Raw genomic sequence first — 12,500 nt, forward strand, 5'->3', positions numbered from 1 at the left:
AAACCTTTAGGAGGAGGATTTGACTCATTTAGTGTTTAGAAAGGGGCTTTTGCATTATTCCCACCCATAAACAAATGTGGAATGTAGTGTCCATGAGTCATGACTGTAAGAGCACCAGCTCCAGGGAGGACACAATTTCCAAGCTCAGCATCCTATTCCTGGTTGTCATGAACAGCAAGGAAAACAACATATCATAGTCTGGATAGACAATTATGGACATTAGAAGAAGAGTGTTTGCATGCGCCCAGCCTACAAGCTCACGTAAGCCTAATGCCCGTATTTCAGGTCATGTGACTGACATGAAACAACTGGATCCAAGGAGTTAAGTGAATATAAAACAATCATTAATTACTAAAGTTTAATAATTCAAAATGGATGAAAATTGAGCTATCCTATATATTTGCAGTTGAGAGGTAAAATATATTATTTCACTTTGAATTAATGTAAATCAAAATGTTAGATGATATTTAGCCCATCTTATTCAAGCTTTCTGCAACAGCTGTCACAATAAACACTACTCTACTTCTTGACCTGAAGACACTATTAAAATAAATTTAGGATACTAGCATCTACTTCCTAGAACACTATATATCAATAATTTGTCTTGTCAAAAGAGAAGAAAAAACAGGCAGTTGAAAGACCAAACTATGACTGATCTTTCCTATGTTATGGAATACTATAACTTTCGCTAAAAAGTAAAGAGAAAAAGAAAGAAAATAAAATAAAAAGAGCAATGCTAAAATTAAGAATAACAATAGAATTAATAATTATATAAAAATAATAATAATAATAATAATAAAAAATCATATAAGCCCAACTTACGTCTCATCAATCTCTCCATCCGGCGTCAGGATCTTCTCATGGAACGGCGCAATCTGGATCCCTTTCCTCAGTTTAGACTCCATAATCTGGGTGTAATCTGAGAGCACACGGTCAGCTGGCTCCCTGACGATGAGTAGGAGCCGGGTCGAGGTGTTCATGGCGTGGATTCTTGCCGGTGCTTCACGGGAGATGAAGTAGGATGGTGTCTTCTCCATTGTGATCTGGAAAAGAACAGATGTTGGGTTGTAGTTATAATAAAAACAAAAATGTTACAACATAAATAACAACAGCTGTAATAATGATAATTATTATAATAATAACAAAAATATTAATGATAATTATTATAATAATAAAAAAATATTAATGATAATTATCATAATAATAAAAATAACAATAATAATTACCATAATAACAAAAATAACAATAATAATTATCATCATAACAATTATTATAATAATCATCATCATCATTATAATAATAATAATAATAACAATAGGATACAAAAATAATGCTAATGATAATAATAGTATTATGATGATTATAATGACTGTACCAATAGCCTGGTGTTGGTTTTGATTCTATATTAATAACTTAATCTATATTGTATGGTTCTACAATTACATTAGCTCAATGTTTGGATAATATATACATACATGGCATATCAACAATGATTTCAGTTATAAATATTTTGTACACATAAATGGCTCCACAATTCTGTCACCAAGAAGTCGGCTACTGGTCCTACTTGTCTACCTTTTACCTTGTTATTCAGGTGACTTTTTTTTACTGCTATTAGCATTGTTAATAACCCTAGAATAATCATAATGTTACTTCCAAGTCTTCCTTAAATTTATTCCTCCCTTCACATTTTACGCCCTACATTTGCCCCCTCCCACTTCTCTCCTTTTCCGCTTTTAACTTCCCCGTCTCCTTTGCTCCCTTATCCCTTTGCCCCCTCTCTCTCCCTCCTCCCTTTCCCCTTCCACATTCCCTTTTCCTCTTTAAGTCACCTTCATTTCTCCTCTGTGTCCCTTTCCCAATCTCTTTTTTCTCTTTAAGCCTCATTCCCCTCCCCTTCTGCCTCTCCACCCTTCCTTCCCATTCCCCGCCTACCTTCTTCCTTAACCTTTGCTCTTGGATAATCACGTAAATAATAAACAAGCATAAACTGACAGTCTAACTACTTTAATGTAGTCTACTTGCCTTAAAGAAGAAGAATGATGATAATATTAAACCAATGCCGACGGGAAAATGCGTTCACTTTAGTATTGTTTTGTTAAATGTTTCTGCACATAGATGACTCTGCCAGTGCTTAGCCATAAAGGAGTCAATTAGTAGATCTTGTGACCTTTCCTTGAAACAGCAGGAAAACAATTTTTTTTTTTTACTAATGCTGTTAATATTGATACTGCTATTTTTGTTATAAATATTATAATTACTCTATTGTTATTGACATTACTAACAGCAGTATCAAATACTAGAATATTTTTGAGTAAATCATAGAAAAGGGCAAACAGGAGAGACAGGTAATTTTTGTAACAGGCTCATTGGTGATCTAGTACTTATGGAGCCATGTGGAGAGGTATGAATGAGAACAAATATCTCCACAATACAAGAGATGTATTTAACCGGTTTCGATTATATCTTCGTCAGAAATATTGTATTTCTGACGAAGATATAATCGAAACCGGTTAAATACATCTCTTGTATTGTGAAGATATTCGTTCTCATTCATACCTTTCCACATTTGTCAACATGAATATGGTTCATCCTTGTAGAGCCATCTATATGTAAAAACAAATAGTAAATTAAACACAGTGGGCATATCACGTTCGCACATGCCATCCCTGTCGGCATGTGGTTAACATTACCAAAAACAAGAATAATGATAATACTGATGATAATAATAATAATAATAATAATAATAATAATAATAATAATAATAATAATAATAATAATAATAATAATAATAATAATAATAATAACAACAACAATAACAATAGCAATAATAATAATAATAAAAAAAAAAAAATAATAATAATAATAATAATAATATTATGATTTCAGGTATAAAATGTCCATATCACATCAAAACAAAAACACTTCAACTCTAAAGTGGATACAGAAAAAAAAGATGATGATAATACAGACAATGATGATGATGATGATGATGATGATGATGATAATGATCATAATATTAATAACAACAACAATAATAATAACAACAATAATCATCATCATAATAATAACAACGATAACAATAACAATAACAATAATAATAATAATAATAATAATAATAATAATAATAATAATAATAATAATAATAATAATAATAATAATAATAATAATAATAATAATAATAATAATAATAAGTAATATCTTAAAAAATACTTGAAAAAAAAAAAAAAAAAAAAAAAAGAAAAAAAAAAAAATCTCCTGTAATCTACTAGGCTTTGGCAATCTTGAGATGTAATACTTCTGCTAAATACGTAAATATAAAAGAGTTATGACTCAATCTCTGACCCCCCCCCCCCCGCCTCCGGCTCCGATATTTACTTTGTGCAAATATACTCGATAAATCCGCTTTCTTGGATTTTTTTCAATTTATTTTTGTATTACCTGGTAGTTGGCAATTCTGCTTACAACACAGCTGGCAGCCACGACAAAGAGACAAGGCTGGCAGTCACCACAAGAGAGCCAGAGTGTGAAGATGCATATCCCATGCCTCGGTGCGACTACCATCCCTGATGCTCCCTCATCACATAATAAGCCTCTACTAATGATAAATGTTATTCCAGTAACTAATAAATATATGATGAGAAATACATCTCAATCACAGCTGCAGTTGTTTATTCGTACGATATGCCTCACAAAGCCTATGGTGACATGCGGTACTTCTACAATCACGTGCACTCATTGCCATTAGTACCTTGCAAAAGGGAGAGGATCAGGTTCCAGTTACACTTCAAAATACATATGAATGCCATAGAATGCATCAAGATTGATGCAGAGATCAGAGAAAATAAAAGAAAATAGAGGAAAAAGTATCCTCAACTTCAAAGCCAGATATCTCAAAACTACACCTTTGTCAACATTCTTTTTTATTTCTCCATAACTACTTGGTGATTTTAATGGGAATTGGGTCATTTGAAAGCTGAATAAATTTTGATTTTTTACATATGAATATTTTCATTCATGTAATAGAAGTCCATATATTATGTCAAGTTCATAAGATGAAGCATTTAGAAAAAAATAAATTCCCACCAAACTAAAACGAAATTCAAAGATCCGTCTAATAGAGACTTTTTGTACTGTTATAGTGTATATGTGGTATTTTTTTCAACAAGTTTGGTTAATGGATAAAGTGTGAATATTAAACTGTGATCTTTCACTTACTTGTTTTTCTTAAATACTGCCGTTGTTTATTATTCAAATGATATGAAACTTGGCGGTATTTATCAGAGTATATGTATATATATCATATTCAAAAATCACGAGAATCCGATCATAAATGACTAACTTCGTTCTCAATAGCAACGGCCCTTTTAATGCATTACTACCTGGCCCCCTCACTTTTGAATGAAACTGAGTTATGGAATCTTAAAGCATTACCATAGTCTGGTAATATCCTTTTTCACACATAAAAAGATATAATTACTTTATTAGTGTGGTTTCATATATTACTAATATGAATGGTGCAGTAAAATATGCTTATAAATCAATAGATTATGCAAGGCTTTCTTTGGGGAAACCAATAAGGCATTTAAGAAGTGGCAATATAATTATCAGTGCCATGACCTTTTAAAACATTTTCACCTCTTACTCAAGTCTAGATATCATACTATTGTTGTTACAAGCTGAATATTCAGAGGATATCACCATCAACTACAATACTATAATATTGCAATTACTAACTGCACATTCAACAGAAGTTACTTTCAATTATGAATAAAAAATTGTAACCATGAGTAAGCTGGACTTCACTAGGAGGAGAGAAGGTTTAAAAGATCTTTGAACTGGTAATTTCATCTCCACTGTTTGCATATCCTACTGCTTTCCAGAAAGAAACTTACACAATCTACTCATTTACAAACAGTCTTTACTACACCATTCAAATTAGTAATACATTAAACCATAACAATAAAGTAAACTAATTGTATTCATATATGTGAAATAATTTTACCAAGTTATGGCAGCATATACATGTGTGTGCATGAGTGCCAATCTTTTCAACAATAACTATACAGTACAGTCATTAGTAGTAGTAATAATAGTAGTAGTAGTAGTAGTAGTAGTAGTAGTAGTAGTAGTAGTAGTAGTAGTAGTAGTAGTAGTAGTAGTAGTAGTAGTAGTAGTAGTAGTAGTAGTAGTAGTAGTAGTGGTAGTAGTAGTGGTAGTAGTAGTAATAGTAGTAGTAATAGTAGTAGTAATAGTAGTAGTAATAGTAGTAGTAATAGTAGTAGTAATAGTAGTAGTAATAGTAGTAGTAATAGTAATAGTAATAGTAATAGTAATAGTAATAGTAATAGTAATAGTAATAGTAATAATAATAGTAATAATAATAGTAATAATAATAATAATAATAATAATAATAATAATAATAATAATAATAATAATAATAATAATAATAATAATATTGATGATGATGATGATGATGATGATGATGATGATGATGATGATGATGATGATGATGATGATGATGATAATAATAGTAAGAGTAAGAGTAATAGCAGCAGTATTAACCCACTAAATGCCATTATATTTTGAAGCCGAAAATAATAGTTTCTGAGTGGCTACAAAATCGGCATGCAGGGCTGGCCCAGAATCTGCTCGTGTGCCGGCCATGGCCCAGGACACATTCAAAGCGCAAGCTCTGATCCAACGTCACACTGATTTTTCCGGGTGTCTCATATATGGGACACCCGTCATATATGGGTTAAGATCATCATCATCTTCACTATCAACTTTATCACCATCATCCTCATTTTCACTACCTTCATCAGTGTAAACCATGACTATAGAGTTATTCCTGATGTAAAAAAATTGATTTGGAATTCAATTTTTTTTTTATTACAGAGGTTTTTGCTATCAGAGAGACTAGCATCAGACAAGGAGATAAGAGATGATATGCCCTATCCCCTTCTTGACCCAAATTCCTTGTTGTTCATACTTAAAATATCTCCTTCAAACAATATCTTTCATAAATAATGTTGCATTTCTAACAGACTTAAACAAAAGCATTTCCAATTTCTTATGAACATTTTATAGCACTCAAGCTGATACAAAAGCCTATCTAGTTTAAGGCTTCATTACTAAAACCACTTATCAAAAAATAATGATTATTTACAGTTTATACCACACATACACACAAAATTAATATACTGAACACCACTGAAAACTTTCAAGTTTCTAAATGCAATGGGTGGTATCTATACATGCCATGCTGATAGTAGACCCAGATTATAGATGGCATCCTTACATGACATAGCAATGGAAGCTGCTCTCTGTTCTACACATGGCATAAGTGTGGAGTTTGGGGTTCCAACAGTACTATTTCTCAAGCTGCAGGTTTCTGAAGTCGGGCTTAACCTTTCTTTTTCAGTCCTTTTATTGAAAGATAATAATTGGCTCATCCAAAATCAAGGACAAGAGGGACATATGTGACCCACACAATTCTGATTTTTATCTCACATAGGTAACCTTGATATTAACCAGACACAGCGGCCAGTTCACTCCCATAATTTAATAGTTACTGTAAGACAAAATGTTACTAATTTCAGACCTAGAGTAAAAAGCATTTATAGTCTACGGGATTGTAAATAGCATGTATACCTTTAAATCATCAAGTTCAAAATACAAAGCACTTTCTTCAAGTCCATTTGATGTTCATGCTGGATACAATACTAAAAAGTGGTAGTAGTTATAGGCAGTAATAATAGTAAGAGCAATAATAGAAATAAACATTAAAATAATGATGATAACTATATCAATAATGATAATGATAATGATGACAGGAGAAGAGCCATATCTCCTTTGATTAGGTGGCTCCTCCCCCCATCCAATTCTCCCTCTATATCCCCCCTTCTAGCTATCAGAAACCCCAGTAATCATCATCCCATCTCCTATCCTCTCCTCTCCCTTCATACATTTGCCTCCCACTTGAGCTACACACTAAAACAATTTTGCTTTTCATTATGTACAGTTATTACTGAGCAAATTAAGCATATACCTGGGGTCTCTGATAGTTTCTTCACCAAAGCCAGATCTATAATCATAGGGTTTACCGCAAATAAAGTATGCAATTTTTTTCTTATCTTTGAAAAAAAATTCAATCCATGGTCTAGTATCTTTCTCATTATGAATTGTATACATGCAATGCTATCACAATCTTTTTGATACTTAGTGACTCTAAAAATCTTAACCCACTAACGCCAGTATTTTTTGCAGCCGAAAATAAAAGTTTCCGGGCGGCTACAAAATCGGCGCAGACTCTGCCTATGAGCCTCGATACAGCGTCACACCAGCGGGACACCCGGCAATTTTTTTTTCTGGGTGTCTCATATGTGGGACACTCGTTGTAAATGGGTTAATCTGAACCTGACTAGTCCTATGTATTATCATGTATCCATATACATTCATACATGGCAATAAATCCATGACAACAGACTGCATGATTTACAGACTGCATGAATTTTACAATTCACGATGACAATAAATACCATATTCTTGGCAGGCAAATATTGGGCCAGGATAGGTTGAGAAGTGATGATATTTTCAAGTTATAAAAAACAAACAAAATAAACATCTTCCACAAGTATATATATATATATCAAAGAGACCTTGTCCTGTAAACATTGTACCTTTTTTTTTGTAATTCCAAGAACACAGTGAGGAGCCTTCATGATTAATCTAATCAAGCCGCTGCACATTTTCTTATCATTACTTGTTTTTAATCAACATTTCCAGATACTGATTAAAATATTTCTCAATTTCTATGTTTTACAAGCACACCACATGTGATAAAGTAATTACAATAGATATTTCACAATCATCTGTAAATCCTAAAAAAGTCTGTGAATTATTCAATGATCAAATGACACTTAAATATTCTTGTGCTATAAACATTTCATCTGTTGTATTTCCTTCACTTTCCTTTTCACTTTAAGTTTACCTGCTAAAGCATCTTGCACAATTTTCTCAGAAATAAATGAAAAAATAAAACATGAGAAGTGAGTACAATAAGAAGTATATTGATTATGACATTCCACTGGTGATTTCACAAACTACTGAAAGTGTAGCATTCCTTTTTCTAGAAAATTCCCTTTGAAGATGCCCCTCTCCTGCTTACTTTTTCATGCATCCTTATAATATTTTGTACTTTCAATGATGACAGTGATTAAACACCTGCATGTCATCAATGTCCAGGTGGAATTATCTCAATAAATACCAAATTTGCACCAAGTTTTAAATACATCGCAAAAAAAGAAAGAACATGCTCTCAGGCAAAAAGTTGGTTCCCTTTGTTCTTTGTTTAAAAAAAATATAGATTCTAGTCAATGGAAAAAGATCAGAGAATGTCTTTTCTAATTAATCATTTCCCTTTCATGTAATTCATATCAAGGTATCGTATACAGCTACCACATTAGTAATACTCATTATAAGATCAACCAAAATAATAATAGTGCTTTTTAAGTAAAGTTGAGTATGAGCACTAAAATGCTTCTATAAATAAATAAAATCTAAAAATGTATGTGTCCTGCATCAGAAAATGCTGATTTCCATATGTACTCCTTATTCTCTTGTTATACATATCTTCAAATGTCAATTAAAATGTATCACTTTAGGTAAAATTACCCTACTCCCTATAAGAGCACTGGAAAATCTCATGAATAAATATCTGTTTAATATAAAAAAGAAAATTAAAACTTCAAAACTTACTTGATTATCAAAAGAGTATGGCATCTTTTTCCGGTACCATTCAATGCCATTAGCGTAACGCTCGTCATCGTCGAAGAAGTGCATCTCAGCTCCATTCTTTTGGATATATGGGTGCAAATTGAGCATCTCCAGTAGGGCCCGAGTTCCACATTTCCGCACTCCAATGATCAGGGCTTGGGGCAGCCTCCGCTGGGTTCCTCGAAAACGAAGGCGTTTGCGGTAAACTTCTGTTGTGGCGGAATCAAGTCCAGTGGTCTCAGATGCTGCTGATGGTGCTGGAATTATTTCACTGTCAAACACTAACAGAGGAATTGTGACAATGGAGCATTCAGCAGAAAAAAAAAAAAAAAAAAAAAATCTTTACTCTAACATTACCTATTGTGGGCCGTCACATTCCTGCTGCAATGTGTCTTAGGAAAGTAAACAAACAGGAGCTTGAAAGTGGCCTCATCTTACTAGTTCAGGAAAAGAGGACGCTCATATGCTCCACTCACTAGAGCATAACTTACCATACAGAGTCGTCGCTCCCAGAGGTGAGGTGTAGTAGAGGAACAGACAGACAAGGAGTGAAGCCAAAATGATGATGGGGGCCACCCGCCGCAGCATGCTCAAGGGAGAAGAGCAACCCCAGCGGCCCCCCATGAGTGGCCCCCTGGAGGCCTCAGGTCCTGGGTCCTCGCTCCAGACAAGTTGATAGTTTTCACTTCCAACTGACATAATATCTTCTTGCTAGCTGCATGGGACAAGAGATAAATATATGTTAAGAAACTGTTGCAACTAATAAAAAAATTTCTTACTAAATGCCAGAGGCTGGGAAATATAGTTCTAAGTTTAGTGAAATGGTTTAGGAAAGGCACAATCATAACTGTATGTATAAAAATTATTTTTACAAAAAGGTTAAGGCCTGCTTTGCTGGAACATAGTCAATTTTTTTTGTGAAAAAAAGGGAAAGAAAAAGTTCAAAAATCTTATAAATATACAATTCGCGTCCTTTTAGATATATTGTTTAAATTCTCGTTTCATATAAAAATAATAATAATAATAATAATAATAATAATAATAATAATAATAATAATAATAATAATAATAATAATAATAGTAAAAATAAAAAAATAAATAAATAAAAAGAAATAAAGTGGCGGATTGGGAAGGGAGGGGGCCAAGTCCCTTCAGGGGATAACTATTAGTCAAAACCTGAACAATTCAACCACTGAATTCAGTTGATATCATTATGTCATGAAAAAATATTGGCTGAAGGCTAGGTGCCAGAAATATGCCATCGTGGAAAAATTTGACTGAGGGCCAGGGTGACAGGAACATGCCACCATGAATAAATTGGCTAAAGCCTGGAGTGAAGGGAATGACCTGCCATGAGAGCAAAAGCTTTTCGAGGAAGAATAGAGTCAGAGGCATTTAGGAAGCAGCTTTTGTATTATTTCCTTTAGTGGAATGCACCATCTGTGAGCCATGGTTGGAGGAGCACTAACTTTAGGGAGGACATTAGTTTCATGTTCAGGATTACATTCCTACCCATTATAATCGGCAGTGCAGTGTGATACAGAAAACTGAATTTATACAAAAATATGACAAAACACAAATATCATAATATTACTTAATTTTGTTATTGCACAGAGTAGTAAACTACCTAATTACTTACACTGCACACGAGTGATTGCGTGGGCCACAGGAAGAAGAGGAAGAGAAATAAAGGAGGAAGAGGAGGAAAGAAGAAGATAGGGGGGAAAGAGGGGAGAAGACAGGTTAAGGAACACTGGGAGAAAGGAAGGAAAGTGGGGAGAAAGGGGGGGGGGGGAGGAGGAGGAGGAGGAGGAGGAGGAGGAGGAGGAGGAGGAGGAGGAGGAGGATAAGGAGGAGGAGGAGGAAGGGAGATAAAGATAGGGAAGAACAAGAGGGAGAAAGGAAGAATAACATGAGGAAGAAAATAAACCTATGATATATGTAGACTTCTTTTTCTTAATAAAAAGACTTACTAAACACACAGCTAGGCCCTAACCTGCTGCATGATTGAAATCATGACCGCCAGTAGAAAATCTGACATGCATGTGCTACTCCAACTATGCATTCATACATAGGCTATCAGGCAACGAGAGGCAGTTACTGATGCTGGATTTCCAAGCAGCTATTGAGATATCTAGTCAAATTTCTTGTCTCCTTTCCCCCCCTTTCCTTTCATTTCTGTTCTTCTTTCATTTTCATCATTATCACCTTTATTCATACATTGATCTTACTTCTTGTCACCCATATATTATCATCCAACAAATATTAAAACCAGCAAAAAATTAGAAACCTAAACATCTATACCAAATACCCTCTCCCACAGAAAAAGACACAATAATAATAAGAAAAATCTAAAAAAAAAAAAAAAAAAAAAAAAAAAAAACAGATAAGTAACACCTTTCCAAAGCAAAATCCCACCATTACCCTTGACCAAAAACTACACACTAATCCACCACATGGCAACTGTCACATTACTATTCACATCAGGGCTGTTGGATGATCATGCTACCAAGGAAGACATGAATACCTATCCTGGATTCCTCCCATGCAGCATGAACTCTCCACACATCACACCAATAAGCGTAATTCTACTACGGACTTATCACAGCAGTTATCACTTCCCGAGTAACACTTTTCTTGTATCTTCTAACCACACTGTTACCTGAGCTAACTGAATAAAATAAACTACAGGAATTATTCATCCACAAGTGTAATGTACAAGATATTAATAATAATAATCAAATAAATAAATAAACAAAAAAATAAAACACAGGATCCTTGAGCCTACCAAACTGATTTATCCCACTAAACATTACTTGTATGCATGAACACATATGCCAGAAGTTTTCCAAGGACTAAAATGTGATTGCTATCATAACTAGCAACCATAAGGGTCTCTCTCTGTCACTCTTTCTTTTGCAATACCTTTCTCTCATTCTTTTCTTTCTACTCTCTCTTTCTCTGAATATAGTTATTTCCTTTTTCCGTCTTCCTCTTCTTTTACCACCTCTTTCCTTCCCTCCTTGCTCCCCCTTCCCCTCTCTCCATGTAAAACTTGCTGAGATACCAAACAAGCCAAACTTTCCCTTTACTTTTCCATTTCACCTTTTCAATAGATGTGTAACATGAACTTGCAGTCATCGGAGTTATGTTGGCTTTGACACACACACCAGCTATATTTATGGAAAAAGGGAGGTCACAGCTGTATAATCACCATTACATATACACACATCTGTGTGTGTATATATAAGCCCCCTTCCCCCTTCAGCTCTAAATATCCTATGTAGTAGCATCATGGAATCATGAACAGCACAAAGAAGAGACCTTTATATATGTAAGTTCGTACATCTCTAATCATATGATCATATGAGCATGGTCTTTAATCAGCATGACTAGAAAATACAATATTCACAATTAAAAAAAAAAATAATAATAACAACACATAATACTTCCATTTGGTAAATTCAAGACAACTGCACCAGAAGAGACATTTTCTGAAGGATTAGAATGGAAAGCTTAAAAAGGACCAAATAGCAAGAAAAGGAAAGAATAATGAAGAAATACATATATACAAAAAACAAATATGACTAAGCAAACAGAAAACATCAAAAGTAAAAGTCAGTTTACTTTCCTTACATAGGTGTTATCTTTCATGTAAACCGAGGATCTCCATTTTTTCCACCTTCTTTATTCAATTCTCATTCAAGAAAACCACAATTTGC

The 12,500-nt window shown here is 33.7% G+C and overlaps 1 protein-coding gene across 4 annotated transcripts in view; it reads right to left on the bottom strand.

Moving 5' to 3' along the window:
- Positions 1-12,500, bottom strand: part of LOC113815265 (heparan sulfate glucosamine 3-O-sulfotransferase 1) — a 37,990-nt gene that overhangs the window by 11,023 nt on the left and 14,467 nt on the right. For 2 of the 4 annotated variants that reach the window (XM_027367350.2, XM_027367354.2), the window contains exons 2-4: positions 9,270-9,493; positions 8,761-9,035; positions 823-1,043 (exon numbers count right to left, since the gene is read on the bottom strand). In XM_027367350.2, the coding sequence (XP_027223151.1) occupies positions 823-1,043; positions 8,761-9,035; positions 9,270-9,477 (704 nt within the window). In that variant the 5' untranslated portion in view covers positions 9,478-9,493. The remainder of the gene's footprint in view (positions 1-822; positions 1,044-8,760; positions 9,036-9,269; positions 9,494-12,500) is intronic. The other 2 variants (XM_027367353.2, XM_027367352.2) reach the window with 2 other exon arrangements.

This window comes from Penaeus vannamei, chromosome 18 (genome assembly GCF_042767895.1).
Source record: "Penaeus vannamei isolate JL-2024 chromosome 18, ASM4276789v1, whole genome shotgun sequence".
Taxonomy (NCBI): Eukaryota; Metazoa; Arthropoda; class Malacostraca; order Decapoda; family Penaeidae; genus Penaeus; species Penaeus vannamei.